At 34.5% G+C, this 23517-nt stretch overlaps 1 protein-coding gene across 1 annotated transcript in view; it reads right to left on the minus strand.

The window, feature by feature from the left end:
• Positions 1 to 23295, minus strand: part of LOC133331321 (uncharacterized) — a 48303-nt gene extending 25008 nt beyond the window's left edge. The window contains exons 1-3 of the mRNA XM_061539719.1: positions 23199 to 23295; positions 3798 to 3947; positions 3269 to 3725 (exon numbers count right to left, since the gene is read on the minus strand). Of these exons, the coding sequence (XP_061395703.1) occupies positions 3269 to 3725; positions 3798 to 3947; positions 23199 to 23295 (704 nt within the window). The remainder of the gene's footprint in view (positions 1 to 3268; positions 3726 to 3797; positions 3948 to 23198) is intronic.
• Between the last annotated feature and the right edge of the window lie 222 nt (positions 23296 to 23517).

Consider the following 23517-nt stretch of genomic DNA (forward strand, 5'->3'; position numbering starts at 1 on the left):
AAATGGGGTCTCTGCGTCCATGTTTTGATATAGCCCCCATATAACCGTACCTGTCGATATTGTTATATATTATAAGGCTACCTATATCGCATTTTCAGTTAAAATTTCCGAACCAACAGCTCTATCTTATATAACTACCCTTATCGTGATCTCAATATGCAAACGGGACTGGTAAAATTGAAATAGAATTTCATTCTGGTCAAAAATATATCCTCTATTCCATGTGTTTTAAACGAAATAACTAATTGAATACTGGTGGAGGGAGCAAACATACAAAACTTTCATTATGTTGTCCCAATACCATTCGTACTCGATAGGGTAGTATTTCATAAACTTGACTTCATCTTGGAAAATTCCTTTTTGGTTTTATGCAGTGTAACTTTGAAAATAGTTTTCATTCGTTGGATATCATTCGCATCGACAATATTCTTGTAAATATGTTTTACTGTAGTAATATAGACATAGACAGTTAATTTTCTACATGGCGCACATATTCCAAAACTTACCTAAATGTGTCCATATAAAACTTTCAAATTGTGCTGACAAACGATGTAAACCATTTATGCTGATCTTCAGGATTTGTTTGCTTTGTTGTGACGGCTGATGGTGACGCGGTTGGTGTTGTGATTGCTGGTGGACGGATGCTGATGATGGCGACGATGGCATTGACGTGTCTACAGAATAACCATGACGATGTTGTTGTTGCTAGTCCATTGTTACCAATTCGCCAAAAATAATTAAGTCTGTCGGCAACATTTTTAATAAATTCCCACCGAAACACGATAATGGCTCTATGGTTGCGTTTAATTGTCAAAAAAAAAAAAAAAAAAAAAAAAAAAATATGAAACATGAGAGTGAGAGGTAGCCTAATTAAAGCTAATGTATTGGAAAATCATGTTAAATTAGTGTTGCTGATGGTTTCATATCATTGCCAATGAATTGGATTAGAGAGAACATACAAATTACATTTCATAGGTAAATATTTTACATTATTTAGTCAAATATGTTTTTTTTTATTTAATTTTTTAATTCCTGCATTTGAAACGAAGAAAAACCTTGAGGGATTCCAGAGCTACTATTTCATCCAGAAAAACAAGTACGGAAAGTAAAGTCGGGCGGGACAGACCATGTGCAAATCGAAAGATATATAGGTACTTTGGAGCACCATTTATATTAAATCGGACGAAAATTTATATGGGAGTTATATATAAAACTGAACCGGGTTTTTCCCAATTTCAATATGGTTCGTCCTTGGGTCAAATAAGTGGGCTGTGCCAAATTTCATCCAATTCGAATCAAAAATGCGACCAGTACTTTGTTTACAATTTAACATGGACAGACAGATTGACGGGCATGCATAAATCGACTTAAAAAGTGATTCTATGCATATTCTCAAAAGTAACCATGTGTCTTTCTCGTTTCCTTTTGCATGTTACAAACATATGCACAAAGACATAATGCCGTGTACCACAGTGCCGTGAAGGGTATAACAACAGTTTGGTGTGGTTTGAGGGCCGATGGAATGCTCTGTCATTTACAGATGACGTCAGTGAGAACGTAACCGCCAACGAACATAGCTGTCGTATCCATATATCCGAATATTTGATGCCTAAAATTTGAAACTCGTTGTTTCGTCGACAGGATTTTGTCCTGCAGGTATATATCGAGCTCAGATCTTCCATCTCACCTAACCGAGGGAGGATATGAGGCGATAGACTCTGAAGCGGCGATTGGAGAAATCTCTAACACTTTGCCTATTAGCATTCCCATGGTTGATGAGACGATGATGGTGAGGTGGTCCGTGGTAATCATTCAGTTTGCGATGTGTTGAGCTACAAATTTGCTCGGACAGCGATTTACCCCCTGGTCATTACATAGGACTGAATGTCACAATTCATGATGGAGCTGGGGAACCAAGCGGTACTGCCCCAAAAGTATGGGTCCAAATAGATCTGTTCTGAACCGAGTGGTGTAAGAAGAATAAAAGTCTCTGTATCCGTTCTAATACGGAACAACCTCTAAAAATGTACCCATTCCCTACATTAATTGCACCTCATCGCAATAGAGCTGTGGTAAATGCGAGCTCCGATGTTTCCCTCTATCCCCGCATGGATAAAAAGTGTTCGGAGCAGGCGTTCCGAGATGTAATTCTACTCCCATGACAAAAATAATATCCACATATTTGCATTTGTTAAGATGGTCGTCTCTTGTCGAAGTCTTGCTTAAAAACCTTAAATCTTAATTTAACCCACAAATTTATTATTAACCAGTAAGGAAAGTAGTAAAGTCGGACTGGGCCGACTTTATGATACCCTTCACCACTTTGTGCATATTCTACATATGTATCTTAAAAGACGTCGGCTTTTAGAAGGAACATTGACATTAAATTTAAGGAACATAAATATGTGATCTTTATCTATATCGAAACCTAACAAACTTGACACTTGCTATTGGTATGCTGCACGATTTAAAATTTAATCTCAATCAGACATTGATTACTTGGTGTACAATTAACATGAACCTATCATTCTAGACTTAATTCAGTATGCTATACCTAAATTCGTGCAAATCGAAAGATATATAGGGACTTTGATGCACCAATTACCTTAAATCGAGCGAAAATATATATGGGAGCTATATCAAAATCTGAACCGATTTTCACGAAACTTAGCACAAATCATTCTAGACTTAATTTTGTACGCTACGCCAAAATTCGTGCAAATCAAAAGATTTGCAGGGACTTTGACGCACCATTTACCTAAAATCAGACGAAACTATATGGGAGCCATATCTTAATCTGAACCAATTTTTCTCAATTTCAATAGGGTTCGTCCTTGGGCCAAATGAATGAGCTGTGTCAAATTTCATCCAATCCGAATCAAAAATGCGACCTGTACTTTGTTTACAATTTAACATTAACAGACGGACGGACGTACATGCATAAATCGACTCAGAAAGTGATTCTATGAATATTCTCAAAAGGAACCATGGGTCTATCTCCATTCCTTTTACCTGTTACAAACATATGCACAAAGACATAATACCCTGTACCACCATGTGGTGAAGGGTATAAAAATCCTCATGTATTGCAAGTGAACTGGGAATTGTAAATACCTTAAAGGATATTCATTTCCTTAAATTCTTCCCTTTATCTAATTTTTATCTTTAAATCCTGAAAACTTATTAAAAGTATATCCCCAAATCCCTCTGCATCTGCATTTTACAAAAGTCATTTACAAAATAATGATATCTAAGCTTTTGCACTTACCCCTCAACCGCAGATTCCGACGATGAATACAATGTGTCACCATCATTGGCTGCATCAACTGGATCAGCAGAATTGATACCACCACCACTGCCGTTGCCACTGCCAAAAGCACCACTACCTGCATTTCGAGTGTTGGCTGGAGTAACTACGGCATTTGTTGCCGTTTTCAAAAGCGAAGCTCCTTTGTAAATGGTGTCCGGTGTTAATGTTATTAAAAGGGCATCACTATCCAGGGATGAGTAGGACTGAATGGCGTCACATTTTGCTGTCAGCATGTCAAGGGAATTTTGCCCGTTTGGCTTTTGTCTGGTCTGCGCTATGCGCTCTTCTAGTAGACTTTTTGCACTCAACTGGGAGGCTGGATATGCGGATGAATCGAACGATGTTGACGAGAATGCAGACGACGATGAGGATGCAGACGACGATGACGTTGCTGCTGATGACGATGATGAAGTCGCTTTATATCTGGCAAATTGAATTTGTTCACTTTGTCAGGACGATAATAAAACATCATCGTCACTATGTCCACCAGGCAGATCAACATATTCATCGTAGTTATTGTTGTAGTTGTTGCTTTCAGCCGGACTAAAAATGTGGGAACCCAAAGCTTTAAGTATTATGGGACTAGTCTTGATGAGTTCCACCAAACTTTTGTGCTCACAATCCGAAGTACTTTTTTCTGGAAACTTTTGTTGTTGTTGTTAGTAATGATGGTGTTCATGTAGCTGTTGTTGCTGCTGCAGCAACTGTAGTGGAAGATTGTGATTTTGATGATGCTGATGCTGCTGTGGGTACTGCTCCGACTTTTGTCGTCTTAATCTAGTTATTGGTGTTGCCCATATACTGGGTCCTCCAAACAACAGCAGTATTGTAACAGGTAGGTCAGGACATTCTTCAGACTTTTTGGTGACTGTTGATGTTTTTGATTACTCATTCGTTGTTTGTGTTCGGAAAACATGGTATTCTGTTTCTTCTAGCTCTTGTTTTTGTTCTAATCATTGAAGATGCAGGAGAGCATGCCACTTTTCAATTCAGTTCTGTTCAGTTGAGTTCGTCTTCTGCTTCTTGGTGTTCTCTATTCACGAGTATATTAACAAATCTAGGAGCAGCAATTAATTTTGACGTTAGAACAACTTAAGATGGGACATTTCATGTTTGCTGTGCACTTGCTTGCCTTCATTTATCTTCGTTCTGCTTATTTTTCGTGTGAATTATGTTTTTGTAGTTTTTGTTGTTATTTGATGACGACAATGATGATGCTGATGATGGCCTCTGTGTTATTTGAACATTTGCAAAAAATGATTGTTCTCCAGAGAGCATTGTTTGCAAAACATTTCATTGTTCGTTTGACATCGTAAAATTTTTGTGTGTTAAGAGAGTCACGTAAGGACATAAAAATGGCATTTTATAGTATTTCAGCTGCTGTTTCCTTTGTTCTTGACAACTATGATAGATGTTCGTGTTTTTTCGTTTCTAAGCACCATGGCGGACTGACTGACTTGCTGTCTGAAATTTTTCATAATAAAAAGAAATAATTAATTAGAATAATGAAGCTGTATAAAGGCGATTACTAATGAGCTTTAATTATGAAGGTCGGACATCTATATATATAAAAATGAATTTCTGTTTGTTTGTTTGATCAGTGTTCCCTATAGACTCCTAAACTACTGAACGGATTTTCATGAAACTTTCACAGTCGATTTTTGAGTACATTTGTGGTAACATAGGGTACTTAATTTTTTGATGGGGGCAGGGGAACCAATAGCCCCCATACAAATTGCCCCTTTTTTATATCATGTTGAAAATATGCAATGTTGAAAATATCCAATTATAGCAAAATGTTAGTAAATACACAAACCACAGATATATATATTTTCCAATGGTGAATATACGAGTTTACGTGTTTACTAAGTTCACAAACCACCTTTATGTAGGTGTTGCCATTTCGCAATAGTACAGTTCGAGCGCGAAGCGATTTAAATAATTTGGACTGTATATACTAATTAGTACTGTACACATATTTGCCCTCTTTATACCCTTCACCATCACTTTGGTAAAGGGTATTATTTGATTGTGCATATGTTTGTAACAGGCAAAAGGAATCGAGGTAGACCCATGGTTCCTTTTGAGAATATGCATATAGAGGAGATGATGCAAATGTGGTATAGGTTGGTAATGTGGTATAGTCACTTTTTTTCTAAACTGAAAATTTTTGAATAACTGAAACATGTTGCATAGTTTGCTGATCTCAAGAAAATAAAAAAGCAATGATCTGTTTAATTTATTTAAATCACGTTGAGAATCAGTACCAAAAATTAAATTTTTCATGAAAATGACTTTTTTCGGTTGAAGTTTAAAAATAATTTTTTGTTTTACGGATGTAATTTTATCGTTATTACTGAAGCATTAAAATAATTAGTATGAACTAAAAATCAAATAATATGCGCGATTGCACCACATAATCACCAATTTAGGAAAAAAAGTATATTTCTTCAGTAAACACAAGTAATGTAAAGCAGGTAATGTGGTATAACTTGAGTCTGCATGAGAAAAAATCCAGCATAAGACAAAATCTCATTACTATTTGAATCACAAGGATGGAAAACAAAGGCTATGAGTTTTAACAACTTCTCCATACAAAAATTGAATATTACCATGTGTAGACGTTATTATATAATAAAAATTAAAGTTCCACTTAGCGTATCCGTAAAAACCTTAACAGACATAAAACTCGAGCTAATTCGCATTCATTAAAAACAATAAATTATATAAGATATCAATTGCAAGTGAAAATTATACTATACCACATTAACATCATATGGTATACCACATTACCTGCACTTTTTTAAATCACTTTTAATGGAATTTCAAATATTTTCTCAAATATCTCTTAAATTGTTAGAATAATATTATTTTCAAATTGATACATGGAAAGACAACACATGTAGCACGTTAAGTGTAAAATTTAAATTTAATCGGATAAAAAATAAAAATTTGGCAATCTGAAAACAAATGGGTATACCACATTTGAATCACCTCCTATAATCACTTTCTGAGTCGATTTAACCATGTCCGTCAGTCCGTCTGTAGATGTTAAATTGTAAACAAAGTACAGGTCGCATTTATAATCCGATTTGTACGAAATTTGGTACAGCTCATTAATTTGGACCAAGGATGAACCCTATTTAAATTCGTGAAAAGCGGTTCAGATTTAGATAGAGCTCTCATATATATTTTCGTCCGATTTAATGTAAATGGTGCACCAAAGTCCCTATATATCTTCGGTTTGCCCGAAATTTGGCATATCATACTGAATTCAGTCTAGAATGATGTGTGTTAAGTTTTGTGCAAATCGGTTCAGATTATATCTCCCTTATATATTTTCGTCCGATTTTGTGTTATTGGAGCACTAAAGCCCCTATATATTTCGTCCGATTTTAAGCAAATGGTGCACTAAAGAACCATATCTAGGCCGATTGACACAGCGTACTGAAGTTAAAATAAATTTATCTCTGGCAAGGTTCTTTGAAATCGGTTCAGATATAGATATAGCATAGCTTCCATATACAATTTCGACCTATTCATGCTAATTGATAGAGATTAAATTTGAAAAGGTGCATCATATCAAATAATGTGTCTCAAGTTTGCTTTAAATCGATTAACAAAATTTAGCATAGACTGCATAATGACATGTGTAGGGACTGTTGTTAGTCTATTTACCTTTGGATATAGATGACATCTTTAAGTTCGTTCAATTTCACGTCAATTGTCCTTCGAACGTCTGTTAGGATACATATGTGTCATATACCCAAATTGATAACGAGCATCATACAGCTGGCCCTGTCTGACTTTACTATTACTTTACATTGTAAAACTCACAACATTACCCAAAAATTGAATTTTTAGATTTTTCTTTTGATATTTGTCGTCCATAATCAGGTCTTGACATATGAAACCTAAAAATATCTATCTACTAGCTTCATAATCAATTTAATCTCTAAAACATTTTTTTCCCTGGTAACATTGTGTCACAAAGGGTTAATGAAATTTACGCAGAATATCATGACATGCCCTGAAAGTAACATAGGCTAGACAAACTTCAAAAATTTCCTGGGGATGCACATGCATAGCATCAATAGTAGTCGTACCTCAAAAATTATGAGCCTGAATATGCGTATATCTTAAAAACTTTAAATAGATAACGGCTTAAAAATTTGTCAGATAACCGTGGGTTAATACACGTCATCTATACAAAAATTAACATTTTACGATCAGCGGAAAATTCACTTTCTACTGCATTTTTAAAATAAGCATATTGAAAATAAAAAAATTAAACAGATTCTACTGAGATTTTTACAGAACGCCATGACATGCATTATGAATAACATTGGTTATATATACTTCTAAGAATCCGCGTGGATGCGGAGTTATCTGAGTAACGTGGGTGTAAATACGTATCCGTACAACAAGAGCGTGGTACGATGAAGGTAAAATGTACTCCTTTTGCATTTGAATCTATATATATTTATATAGAAAATATATTGTTTGTGGACCCAAAAAGCACTGAAGAGATTTTACTTAAATGTTCCCATGGAAGTAACATAGGTTAGACAAACATTTAAAAGTCCGCGTGGATGCGAAGTAATAGCATCAAAAGTATTTATACATCTGAAAAAATACTGGATAAAAATACGGATCATCCGGTGAGTATATATGTTGGGACGATAAGGATATGTTTGAAATACATAATATTCATATGTATGTATATTGAAAAACAGTGTTTTTAAGTTTCAAGAAAACAAAATTTACCACCATTACAGAAAACCACGATTAATTCAATAACTTCTATACAAATATTGTCATTTTTCAATCAGGAAGGCAGGAGAATACATGGACATTTCACACATTTTTGTAGTGTTAAGCATAGAGCATACAAAAATCCAGGGTTTGTCTAATCTTAAAATTAGTTTAGCTGCTATTCAAATTTAACGTAAATAACATTGGCAGGGGCAGCGAAGTGCCACGGGTCCAGCTAGTTAATAATAAAAATAATGTGAGCTAAGACAAATAAAAAGTGAATGATAAACATTTTTGGGCGTCATATTTCCAATGATTATGAGAAATATAATTTGCTCATTAAACCTATTTATCAGCTAAATTATATTTCCTGCTATATTTTTAAACAGGAAGTTCTTAGCAGGCAATTTTTTCACGAAAAGTTCATTAATGGTGTCTAGGGTGGTTAATCAGACGAAATAAAATCTTTGTGTCATTTATTTGGCAAACTCAGGGAACGACATGAAAAATTTGTGACACATTCCCCTGGACTTAACATTCTACATACATATTTTGCGATGAGAACTCGATCCTGTGCAAATTTCTAATCAAGTTTGACGTAAACCAGTAAGGAAAGTATTTAAGTCGGACGGGATATAATACCCTTCGCCACTTTGGGATGCATTCTAACAGATGTCGCATTTTCGAAAGACCATTGACATGAAATTGAATGAACCAAAATATGTGATCTATATCTACATATGACAAGACTTAGATCAATCCATAAACATTCTCTATCTATATAAATGAAGAGTTTAGAATAGATAACAGAATGACCTATTCTAAACTCTTCATTTGTATAGATAGAGAATGTGACATAATTACGTAAACCGATTTAAAGCAAATCTCAATCGGACACTCGTTGTGCACTCTTTTATGCTAATCGGTCTAACATTTGGTCTTTGGCGCACTATTAACTTAAAATCGGACGAAATTATTTATGGGAGCTATATCTAAATCTGAACCGATTTCAATAAAACTTTCCACACGTTATGTTATACTGACTTCAGTACGTTTTGCAAATGTGTGTCAATCGGTTAAACTTTGGGTCTTTGGTGCACCATTTACTTAAAATCGGACGAAACTATATCTGGGAGCTATATGTAAATCTGATCAGATTTCAACAAAACTTTGCATACGTCAATCTAGACCTAATTCAGTACACTGTTTGGCAATCGGCCTAACATTGGGTATTTAGTGCACCATTTACCCAAAATCGGACAAAACTATATATGGGAGTTATCTAAATCTTAACCGATTGCAGCGAAACTTGTCACAGGTTGCAGTACGTTGTGGGCCTATCGGCCATCTATCTAAATCTCGACCGATTTTCAGGAAACTTAACACACATCATTCCAGACTTAATTCATTACGCTATGCCAAATTTCGTGCAAATCGAAAGATACATATTGACTTTGGTGCACCATTTACATTAAATGATACGAAAAAATATATATATATATGGGAGCTATATCTAAATCTGAACCGATTTTCATGAATCTTAACACACATCGTTCTAGACTTATTTCGGTACGCTATGCGAAATTTCGTCCAAATTGAATGATATACAGGGACGTTATTACACAATTTTCTTTAAATCCGACAAAAATATATATGGGAACTATATCTAAATCTGGACTGATTTCTCCCAATTTCAATAAGATTTCTCTTTGAGCCAAATAGATGAGCTGTGCCAAATTTCATCAAATTCGGATCATAAATGCGACCTGCACTTTGTTTACAATTTAACAATGACAGATGGACGGACATTAGACCCCATATCTCTTTGGACCAAATAAGTTTCGATTTACAAATGTCCGTCCGTCTGTTTGCACAGTGGGTACAAACTTTGTACAACCTAAAATTTCTTCCAAACATAAGTCGAAGATGAGAAATATAGGTCCATTCCGTTTGGCTCCTCCCCCAAACAATTGTCCAAATTATGCACAAAATGAATTTGATAATATCGTGCGAACTATGCAATTTGGACAAAACTTTGCACAACCTAATATTTGTATTATACCTGTGTAATATTGGAAATTATGAAACCATTCCTTCTACCACCTCCACCAAGGTTTGAAAACTTTTCTATCTCATATAAGGCGAACGGAATATCCTGTTTCATTGAAACTTTGAGTCCAAAACGGGATCAGCTAATCTACTTTTTCTTATATATTGTCAAAATTTTAAAAAATCGTAAATTTAATTTAAGTCGAATAAATAACCGATTTGTTCCGTTGATTGTACATAGTAATATTTGAACAAACCTACATTAAATCCGATGATAGCGTCTGTAGGGCTGATACGACCCCACACATGACCAACTCTTCGATAAAAATATATACCTTATATAAAACGAATATAGCATAACTCCGTAGGCCTCCTTAAACATATTTTTAATAGTTTGATATGATGATTATATGCTTTGAAATGATGTGCATTGGACTTATCTTGATTTATATAAATTCGTATATGTATTAAATACAATTTCTACTATTAAACTATTTCTATGACAGATATAGAGAATATAAAATAAAAATAAAAAACAATAATAAATATACCAAGAATAATAACAATTAAGAAATAGGGGCATGGACTAACTAACAACGCCATCGCACACACAAACCAACATACATGCATTCCCATTGTAATTATGAATGAAAGTATTTTCTTTTTATACCCTTCATCACGCTGTGGTACAGGGTATTATGCCTTTGTGCATATGTTTGTAACAGGAAAAAATAATCGAGATATACCCATGGTTCCTTTTGAGAATATACACAGAATCACATTCTGAGTCGATTTATGCATGTCCGTCTGTCTGTCCATGTTAAATTGTAAATAAAATACAGGTCGCATTTATGATTCGAATTGGATGAAATTTGGCACAGCTCATTTGTTTGGCCAAGGACGAACCCTATTGAAATTGGGAAAAATCGGTTCAGATTTAGATATAGCTCCCATATATATTTTCGTCCGATTTAAGTTAAATGGTGTACCAAAGTTCCTATATATATTTCGATTTGCACGAAATTTGGCATAGCGCACTGAATTAAGTTTAGAATGATGTGCGCAAAGTTTCGTGAAAATCGGTTCTGATTTAGATATATCTCCTATATATTTTCTCGCCCGGTTATAGGTAAATAGTCCACTAAAGTCCCTGGAAATCTTTTGATTCGCACGAAATTATGCATAGCGTACTGAATTGCGTCTTTAATAATGTGTGCTAAATTTCATGAAAATCGGTTCAGATTTATGCACAGCTCCCATATATAGTTTTGTCCTATTTAAGGTAAATGGTGCACAAAAGTCCCTATATATCTTTCGATTTGCACGAAATTTGGCACAGCGTACTGATATAAGTCCAGAATGATGTGTGCTAAGTTTCGTGAATATCGGTTCAGATTTAGATATAGCTCTCATGTATATCTTCGTCCGATTTAATGTAAATGGTGTACCATAGTCCCTATATATCTTCCGATTGGGACGAAATTTGGCACAGCGTATTGATAGAAGTATACAATGATGTGTGTTAAGTTTCGTGAAAATCGGTTCAGATTTGGATATAGCTCCCATATATATCTTCGTCCGATATAAGGTAAATGGTGCACCAAACTTCCTGGAAATTTTTTCATTTGCACGAATTTTAGCATAGCGTACTGAATTAAGTCTAGAATGTTTCTCTGAAATCGGTTCAGATATAGATATATAACAAAGACGCGACGTCTGTTAGTATATATATGTAGAATATACCCAAAGTGGTGAAGGGTTTCATATAGTAGGCCCAGTCCGACTTTACTACTTTCTTTACTCGTTTAATGCAATGGATTGTAAATAATTCCTCTTCACATAAGCTTCTTATTTTTTTACTACTTTCATTTTACCTTCAATTCAAAAATATCCACTTGAGAATATCTATGTGTGTGTGTGATAGTAGTAGTTTTGTAATATGCCATTGTTAACATCCGTATACGGATATCCTTATGGAAGAGATTATTTCATTCATCTCTCGAGAAAGAAAGGTTTAGTATTTCGAAAATGTTTAAAAACCGAGAAAGTTCATTTTGTGTGTGCTGCTGTTGCTGCTGCTGCCACCGCTAGCATATGGGCTCAAAAGAAAAGGAAATGGAGCGGCACACTTTTCTTGTCAGTTACTCCCCTAACAAATGGGGCAATATCCCAATGCGGTATTTTCTCTTCTAACGGAAAAATGACATCATTTGCACTAACGAATACCTTAAATCTCTGTCATTCATTTGCTATTCCCATAAGCATATCGTACATGTATACAAGAGACTGACATGTGTTTGTGTGCGTGTGTGTCCGTATGTGAAAATGCTACAGAGTGAAAGTAGAAAGACCGCCGTGGGATTTTTAAAATGTTTGGTGTTGTTTTTGCAACCTCAGGAAAGGTAGAGTTGCTAATTTAGCATGGAACCAAAAATTTTTGGTGTCGTACATATGTGTATGTTTGTGTATATCACTTCCTGGCGTATAGAAGTATTTACCAATTTCGTATCGCCACATGTTTTCATTGAAGGTATATTTTTCATTTTGTTATAAATTCATTTAAGGGAACCCCCCCCATTCACGATTTTAATTTTTCAAGATTTTCAATGGGCTGGTAAATCAATACCAATGCTTGTTAAGGTTTGTAACTTTGCACATATATAATTGAAGATTTAAAAGAGAAGAAAAATAATTTACAAAAAAATTTTGTTATTGTTTTGTTGTTGTTTTTTGTAATTAAAGAAAAGTCCTTATTTTTGATGGCGGGCATGATAACTCCTCACTGGAACATCGGAATCCGAAAATTCCAACGGTGTTAGAAAGAGTACATGTCTGGCTCTCGTACGAACTAGGATTATTGACTTCGCTCTAAAATTAACAAAATTTTGGAAAATCGCCGATTTTTTACCAAAACTCAAGTTGAACCAGTAAGGAAATCAGTAAAGTCGGACTGGGCCGACTATATGATAACCTTAACCACGTTGGGTATATTGTACATATGTATCCCCTCCAAGGAACATACGCAAGTCTTTCTGCAACCTATGATAAATTTAATTTCATTCGGGCAGATTTAAAGTCGACTTCGTACCATGGGACAAATTTATGAAAAACGACTTATAGCAAAATTAATACACGCTATTCGGTCGCCGCACCGTTAAAATGTTAATTTAATTCAGACATCCATTCGAAATACATATGGAAGCTATGACGGCATCTACATCAATTTCAACAAAACCCAATAACCTTATTCAAGTCTCAACTTGATACGTTGTGCAAAAACTCGTGTTAATCGGACAAACACTAGATGGTTGGTGCACCAATACATATGGAAGCTATGACGGCATCCACATCAATTTCAACAAAACCCAATAACCTTATTCAAGTCTCAACTTGATACGTTGTGCAAAAACTCGTGTTAATCGGACAAACATTAGATGGTTGGTGCACCATTTATGTAAAATCGGACGAATATATATGTATATGTGGGAGCTATATCGAAACCAGAACCGATTTTCCGAAACTTAGCACACATAATTCTAGACTTAAATCAGTACGCTGTGCCAAATTTCATGCAAATCGAAAGGTATATAGGAACATTGGTGCACCATTTACATAGAATCGAAAAAAAACTATATATGGGAGCTATTTCCAAATCTGAACCGATTTTCAAGAAACTTAGCACACATCATTCTGGACCTAATTCAGTACTCTATGCCAAATTTCATGCAAATCGAAGTATATAGAGGGACTTTGGTGCCCCATTTACCTTAAATCGGACGAACCTATATATGGGAGCTATATCTAAATCTGAACCGATTTTCTCGAAATTTGGCACACATCGTTCTGCACCTAATTTAGTACTCTATGCCAAATTTCATGCAAATCGAAAGATATAGAGGGACTTTGCCCATTTACCTTAAATTGGACGAAAATATATATGGGAGCTATATCTAAATCTGAACCGATTTTTTCAATAGGTTTCGTCCTTGGGTCAAATAAGTGACTTGTGCCAAATTTCATCCAAATCGGATCATAAATGCCACCTGTACTTTGTTTACAATTTAACATCTACAGACGGACGGACGGACGGACATGCACAAATCGACTCAGAAAGTGATGCTTTGCATATTCTCAAAAGGAACCATGTGTCTATCTCGTTTCCTTTTGCCTGTTACAAACATATGCACGAAGACATAATACCCTGTACCACAGTATGGTGAAGGGTATAAAAATAAGGAAGATCTTCACCGATTGGCTTTATCCTAGTTCATACGATAGCTATACACTCACAGAGAAACGTGTAAAAATTTGAAATCGATTCGCAAAAAAATGTTTAGAGAAAAACGCGTTTAAAGTTTGAGAAGCCCTTTAGCCGTCACTTGATGCTGACACAATAAATCGGCTATATCTTCAAGAGTTCTTGAGATTTTCATTTGAAATTTTGTAGGGACATTCTTTAATTAGTGTAGATTCGAATTATATCAACAACATTTTTGACCCCGAGAATGGGGGTTTCCTTAATCTCTTTATATCAAATACTACAGAAACCACTGTTTATCAATAATATGCTAATGGATAACAAAATTAAGCGGCGTCATTGTATGGACATATCTTTATCATATTTTAGGAAGAAGTTTTTAAACATCCTGAATTACAATTTTACTCTCTTCGGTGGAAATACGTCTAAAAACTTCAAAATATATTCTGCGAAAAAGTTTTTACGATTGGAGAATGTTCCATGGACTTAAAAATTTATTAAATTGGACGGGATCTGCATATTGGGTCTACAAATACATTAAATTGGACCGGATGTGCATTTTTGGGAATAAGTAAACCTGAAATGCACCCATTTTAGTGGGAACCACAGGTAAATCCTTAAAAAGTACAAAAAATTGGTGATCTATCGTTATATCGGTGCTATACCAGTAATGGTAGTGTGTTCTAAACTTATTTTAGTTAGTTTTACCGTTATAATTACTGTGTTTTTTTTCTACACCTATTTCGATTTCTATAGACCATTTTAAATGAATTTTATTACAAAAAAATCTGTTTGGTTTTCAATTTTGAATTACTGCCAAAAAATAAAAATGGCTAGAAACCAACTACGATACAACAGATAATTACAATTGATTGTGAAAATTTATTTATCACAGAAAATATCGGATAAATATCTGAGAAATATCTGATGAATAAATCTGTAATTTATCGAATATATAATATAACCACAAGAACAGAGCCAGGACAAGCTATGGTAGCAGGTCTACATGCCCGGATTATATCATGAAACCCCTTTTATTTCTGAAAAAACTGGAAAGACAGATTGTCTTTCGCAAAACGTCATATTCATTGGAATGCCTGTCCATGTTAAATTGTAAACAACGTACAGGTCGCATTTATGATCCGAATTGGATGAAATTTGGCACAGCTCATTTATTTGGCCCAAGGACGAACCCTATTGGAATTGGGAAAATTCGGTTCTAGAATGATGTGTGTTATGTTTCGTGAAAATCGGTTCCGATTTAGATATAGCTCCCATATATAACTTCGTCCGATTTAATGTAAATGGTGTACCAAAGTCCCCATATATCATTCGAGTGCACGAAATTTGGCATAGCGTACTGACTTAGGTTTAAAATGATGTGTACTAAGTTTTGGTTCAGATTTAAATATAGCTCTATATATATTTTCTTTCGATTTTATGTAAATTGTGCATTACAGACCCAAAGTTTGTCCGATTGCCGCACAATTTTCTGCAATGAACTGTAGTTAACATAAATTAATCTCTGTAGTTAATATAAAATTTTCGTCCGATTTTACACAAAAATGACAAGATGTTCCACAACGTACTGAATTTAATATAACATAAGTTGTGACAATTTTTTTTTTTTTGAAATCGGTTCAGATTTGGATTTAGATTCTGTATATAGTTTCGTCCGAATATAAGTAAAAGGTGTACCAAAGACCCAATGTTAGGCCGTATGCTACAAAATTTATCACAACGTACTGAAGTTAATATAGCCTAGCGTGTGGAAAGTTTTGTTGAAATCGGTTCAGACTTGGATGGAGCTCCTACATATATTTTCTGCCGATTTTAATTAAATGGTGCACTAAACTCCTCATGTTTATCAGATATTTATCCAAATTATCAACGGGAGTGCGATTGATGCTTGCTTTAAATTGATTTACATAATTTTGTCCCATTGTAAGAAGCAACTCCATATCTGACTAAATGATCCAATTTCATGTCAATGGTCCTTCAAAAATGCGACGTCTGTTAGGATTCATCTACTGAATATACCCAAAGTGGTGAAGTGTATCATATTGTCGTCCCCGTCCAAATTTACTACTTTCCTTACTGGTTTAGTTTATATTTGAAACAATGAAATGAGAAACCCTGTATAAACTCTATAGAGAATTATATGATTCGCCTAACCACTATAACATCATTCTCTAGATACAAGATAATATCATGAATCAATGTAACCTTCCGTAACTTAGGCATCCTGGCAATTGTTATCCTTTTGCACTTTGTCTTCTCAGGACTATGGCAGGCAAGTCAATTGTAAAAGAGTCAAGCCATTTGTTTCTACATTGAAAACCCGAAAAGTTTCCTTCAATTAAAATGAAACCATAATATGAGCAATTTCACAACATTAAGAAGTCAAGAATACATTTCAAATAGTTGTGAACAATTTGTTTTAAACCTTTGTTATTTAAAGTTTTGTGTTTTCATTTTTGCCTGTCAACTTTAAATGCACATACATACAACATTTATTTAATGTTTATTAAAGAAGTTTTCCTATTTTTCCACATTTTCCGGCTTTTTGTATATTATCACAAATAACCCATACCGTCGCATATTTATCAACAAGTACACAGCATACACACAGTCAGACCAATACACAAACACACTCACTCGAATGAACGAACTTCTCGGGCAAAAGGTTGCCAGGAAACATAAAACGACTTTTGCCCGGAGCCATGATATTTGTCCTTTGTCTCCTTTGCCGTTTAATTAATTGTGGCTGAGCGAGCAAACAATTTAATGTTCTTTTAATTGGTTCGGGATGTTTTACCACCAAAATATTCGACAATTTCATTTTGCCGGTATTTCTCTGCCTTGTTTTTGTTGTAAAAGTTTTCCTTTGAAATGTGGAAACTTTTCTTGGCGGTTGTGTTAAAATTCTTCATCACACGAGATGAGAGATGCATGCCACTGAGAAGGCAAATATTGATGATAATTATTACGACAGTTGAGGAAATTTTCAAAATTACATCTATATATATAAAAATGAATTTCTGTTTGTTTGTTTGATCAGTGTTCCCTATAGACTCCTAAACTACTGAACGGATTTTCATGAAATTTTCACAGTCGATTTTTGAGTACATTTGTGGTAACATAGGGTACTTAATTTTTTGATAGGGTCAGGGGAACCAATAGCCCCCATACAAATTGCCCCTTTTTTAGATCAGAATTGGCCATTATAGCAAAGAATTGGAATTGGCAATTATAGTAAAGTGTTCGTAAATATACAAACCACAGATGTTTACTAAGTTCACCTTTATGTAGGTGTTGCCAATTACCAATTTGTGTTTATGAAAATGATAAAGGAGGAAATATCAAAATCAAAAAAGTGATACTAAGTGACACAATTTAGTACTGTACACATTACTGATGACAGAATTCGTACAATTCCGGTAGGAAGCGATTTAATTTGGTGGACTATATACACAAATTAGTACTGTACACACGCTTGCCCTCTTTATACCCTTCACCCAACTGTTGTTCAGGGCATTATGGCTTTGAGCCTATGTTTGTACAGGCAAACAAAATCGAGACAGACCCATGGTTCCTTTTGAGAATAAGCATAGAATAACTTTCTGAGTCGATATATGCATGCCCGTCCGTCTGTTGATGTTAAATTGTAAACTAAGTACAAGTCGCATTTATAATCCGATTCGGATGAAGTTTAGCGCAGCTCATTTATTTGGCCAAGGATCCTATTGAAATTGGTGAAAATCGGTTCATAGCTCCCATATATATTTTCGTCCGATTTAATGTAAATGGTGCACCAAACTCCCTATACATCCTTCGAATTGCACGAAATTTGGCATGAGGATATATTTTAGAAAAATGAGGATATATTTTGAAATACAAAGAAAATTCAATGAAATAATTGACATTAATTATACCCTTCACCACACTGTGGTACAGGGTACTATGTCTTTGTGCATATATTTGTAACAGGCAAAAGGAATCGAACTAGACTAACAGTACGTTTACATTTAATCGGATTTCGTTAACCCAGTGGGTTTCAATTGTCAATTCCTTTGCATATATGTCAAATAAATCCTCATGAAGTAGGTTAACCCGGTAAAAAGTTCTAATGTATATGCCGTTTTATGGTCCTTTTGAGAATATGCATATAATCACTTTCTGAGTCGATTTATTCATGTCCGTCCGTTGATGTTAAATTGTAAACAAAGTACAGGTCGCATTTATAATACGATTTGGATGAAATTTGGTACAGCTCTTTTCTTTGGCCCAAGGACGAACCCTATTAAAATTGGTGAAAATCGGTTTAGATTTACATATAGCTCCCATGTATAGTTTCGGCCAAATTTAGGTAATTGGTACACCAAAGTCGCTATATATCATTCGATTTGCATGAATTTTGGCATAGAGATTAAGATTTGGCAATTCAGATTAAGATATAGCTCCCATATATAGTTTCGCCCGATGTTAGGTAAATGGTGCACCAAAGCCCCTGAAAATCATTCGATTTGCACGAATTTTGGCATAGCGGACTGAATTAAATCTACAGTAATGTGTGCAAAGTTTCGTGAAAATCGGTTCAAATTTAGATATAGCTCCCATATATATTTTCGTCCGATTTTATGTAAATGGTGCACTAAAGCCTCTATATAAACGATTTGCACGAATTTTGGCATAGCGTACTGAATTAAGTCTATAATAGTGTAGCAAAGTTTCATGAAAACCTGTTCAGATTTAGATGCAGCTTCCATATATATGTCCGTCCGATATGAATTAATCTCTGGTAAGTTGCCTTGAATTCGGTTCATGGTAAATGTAGAACATATAATCAATAGATGTCTGACTGAGATTAAATTTTAAACCGAAATAGCTTTAAATCGATTTACAAAATTTAGCATAATAGTTTTAGTTTTAGTTAGTAAAAAGGTTCGGCCAATGCCGATATTTATTAGTTGATAACGATATTACCTGTAGCACAACTATATGTGCGGTGGATTACTATTTACTATTCAGGTTACAAGCAAAGTTATCCAAGTAATAACAAAGTTTGACACAAAGATGCCTAAAGGTGGCGCAAACTCAAAATGTAAACAAAAGTTCGTTGAAATCTGTCAGTCCCATACTATTACAAGGATATAATAATGAGAAGTAGACAGATTTCAACGGCAACGACCTTTCAAATCAAAGGCTAACTATTTAACAATTTTAAATAGCAATTCCTGCTTAAACAGTATATAAAGGCTGATTTAGTAGATATTACCTTTCTGGCAACACTGGTATAAACAGTTCACGCACGTTTTACTGTCGAAAATCTTTAATTCGGTCTATATTTATACTCTACACAACTATGTTGTCAGGGTATTATAGCTTTGTGCAGCCCCAAACATCGCGAATTTTTGCATGAAGAAGGGGATCGGACCAAAGAATAAGCATGCCTGTTTTGATAAAGATCGCTCAACATTTGGCGGGTCAAATGGACCCTAACTTTTGTGTGAAAAATGACAAAATTTGTATTCTATAGCGTATATATTTACCACTGAAGGACATAGACCCGAGAAGTTGATCGTATATCCAAGAGGAGTGGTTGGCCTTCAAATTGATACCAATTATATTGTCGTAGGTACTCGGATGCGGGAGTTACACTTAAATATTTACAGGTGCTTACGTATTCATATATTATTTAGTGACCTATTACCACACTGGAGGGCGGAAATATAGCGCTGATCGCTTTGAAATGTTTACATGAGGTTCCAGTTATGGTAAAGGACAACGCCTAAAATGTTAGGTGATGATCAGAAAATATTTTTCGAATGAAGTGGATCGAAAACTTAACTATTTGTACTTTTCGAGTCGAAAGCCAAACATCACAACACAACCCACGGTGAAGGGAATCTGGACAAGTAATTAGAGGTGCTGTACTGATTATTAGTAACATTTGCTGACCTCAAGCCAGTCAAAAGTGTGCAAATATCGCGAAATATTGCCCAATCTCAGAATATAGAACCACAGAAAGTTAAATTTTCATGGAAGTTGTGTAGGGTATCGTATGGTCGGCCCCGTCCGACTATACTGCTCCGCTCACTGGTTGTAACAGGCAAAAGGAAACGAATGATTCCTTTTGAGAATATTCATAGAATCACTTTCTAAGCCGACTTATATATGTCTATGTTACATTGTAAGCGAAGTAAAAGTGACATTTATGATGTAGCAGATGAGATGAAATTTGACACACTTCATTTAAGACACAAGGACGAACTCTATTAAAATGAATTCGTCTTATTTTATATATACGGTACACCAAACTGCAAGGATTTGTCCAATTAAGACAAAATTTTGCACAGCGTACTCAATTAGGGAAGGGTTGCCGAATGTGAAATTTTGTTGAAATCGGTTCAAGCTGGACCCGTGGCGCTTCGCTGCCCCTGAATCCTGAATTTTTATATGCTCGTATTAACAATACAGAAATGTGTGAAATATCTATGCGTTCTCTTGCCTTCCTATTAATATTTGTATAGAAGTTATTGATTTTTTCGCTGTTTTCTGTAATGGTGGTAATTGTTGTTTCCTTTGAAACTAAGAAAAAAATGTTTTTCATATACTAAAAAAATTCAATTCAAAATTGATACCTTTTATAAATTTTACACAAATTTTATTTCGTTATAAGTATGTATGTGCATGAAAATGAAGAGAACACGGTTAGTAGAATTAATGAACTGGTCGTTATTGTCAGTACAGATAAGTAAACTTAATAAAGTAAATAACTATTTTGCACATCTTAACATCCCACTATCCTACTTTTAACGTGTTTTCCAGATGGAAATAAATAGTTTTATAATTAAAATCAAGAGTTATATGTTTTATAGGGTTATATTTTTGTTTTTAATAAATTGTTAGAGTTTGTTAGGGTCTTCACTTCAAATACTATTTTCAAAGAACTTATTCTCAATTCGTCCCAAACGTGCCATTTTTTTATATATGACCAATCCTAATATCAGGCATTGACATTTTTTCTATTAGAATAATGTTGTTTTGGTATTTTTTTATTCAAATAAAATTTTTCACAAACTGACAAAAATGAAAAATTATAATGTCAATCATTTCTTTATATTTGTATTTCAATACACACACATGTTTTGTACATATTTTGTATTTTATGTATTTCAAAATATTCCAAAATCTTCGGATGATGCGCAATTGCAGCCATCTTTCTGAACCAAATTTTAAAGTAGCTACATGCTACTAACATACATATATACATATATTCTTTCAGAAGTATGATTATTTTTGATGATATTACACCGCATTCACGCGGATTTTTAGGAGTTTATCTAACCTATGTTACTTCCATCGCTTGACGTACTCTTGGTAAAATTTGTTCAGTGATTCTTAGGTCCACAAACAATATGCTTTCGATTTTCTATATACATTTGAATGTATAGATAGAAATGCAATGAGGAGTACATTTTTCTTTGGTAGTCCGCGATCCTGTTATATGGATGATGCGTACTTACGCCCATGTTACTCAGACATATTTTGAAGTCGTTATCTGTAACCTTTCTTTAGATATACACAAATTACATGTTCATAATTTCTGAGGCATGAGTACGTTCGGTGCTATAACTCCGCATCCACGCCGAATCTTAGAGGTTTATATAACTTATAGTATTTCCAGGACATGTCATAACGTTCTGTGAAAGTCTTAATAAAATCTGTCCAGCGGTTTTTGAGTCTACAAAAGAAATGTTTTCTGTTTTCAATATGCAGATTTTGAAAATGCAGCAGAAAATGTACTTTCCGTTGATCATACCAAGCTCGTTTTTGTATGGATGGTGTGTATTTACACCTACGTTATTCACACAAATTTTGAAGCCGGTATCTGTAACCTTTCTTAAGATATACGCATATTACATGTTCCGAAATTTTGATGTATGTTTACTATTGATGCTATAACTCCGCATCCACGCGGAATTTTAAAAGTTTATATAGCCTATGTTACTTTCAGGGCATACCCCGACATACAGTGTAAATCTTATTAAGATCTGTTCAGCGGTTTTGGCGTCTATCGGTAACATACAAACAAACAAATTTTTTTCTATTTTATATATATAGATATAGATATCTCCCGTATATATATTTTTTAACAAAAGTGGTGCACCACTAAATTTTACGCAACGTACCAAATTGTCTCTAGAATCACGTTATTAAGTTTTATTGATATTGATGTGGATGCAGATATAGCTCCCATAGATATTTTCGACCGATTTCATCCCAATTGTGCACCAGTAACGGTTGAAAACGTATCCGTATCGCATTGCGTGTCACAAATTGGAACACTTTAATAAAACATTAATTCTCTACTGTTTTAGAGAAATAACTTGAAATGCTTCCTTTTTTATTTCTTATTGGTGAAGATTCTTAAATTGGTGAACTGCGAAATTCAATTTCCTTTTAATTTGATTCATATTTACTAATGGTATCCTGCCTCTATTACACAGCAAATGTATTGGAGTATCGAAATAAAAATTCATCTTGTAAGCATTTTATTTATGCGTGAGCCTGATCAATGTTAGCTTCTTTTTCATGGAATTTCACACAAAAACAAACAGAAATTGTAGAAAATGAGTACAACAGTTTTTCTTTTCGCCAACAGAATCTATCTATCTATTGCTGATGCTGTCGCAACCTCAATCATGGTTCCACGAATGATAATTGAATGCCTTTTCCTATTTCTCTTCAGTTTTGCCACTGACTTGTTTCGCATTAACTATTCAGCATTCAACAACAGCAGCAACAACATGACGAAAATACCATTGATGATGGAGACGATGAATCGACGATGATGAAAATGTGAATGATGCTGCCGCTGATGTTGTTGCTGCTGCTGCAGCTGATGGAAATATTCCATTCATGAAGTATGCTCAAATACTGCATATTATACAACAATGCCTTAATTATGTTCACTTTCTCTAAGCTTTGTTGTTGCTGTTTTTGTTCTCTTTTTCCTCTACAGTCATTTTGCCACTCGCCGAGCTATAAGTCCTTCAGGGATCTAAAACGAAAGATTCATAAAGGGAATTAATGAGTTTGTTTCTGGCTCTGTGTTGTGTTGCTCTTCTGTTGTTGTCAG

This window comes from Musca vetustissima, unplaced genomic scaffold, assembly GCF_032173495.1.
Source record: "Musca vetustissima isolate MV318-11 ecotype Yass unplaced genomic scaffold, APGP_CSIRO_Mvet_v1 utg64379, whole genome shotgun sequence".
Lineage (NCBI taxonomy): Eukaryota > Metazoa > Arthropoda > Insecta > Diptera > Muscidae > Musca > Musca vetustissima.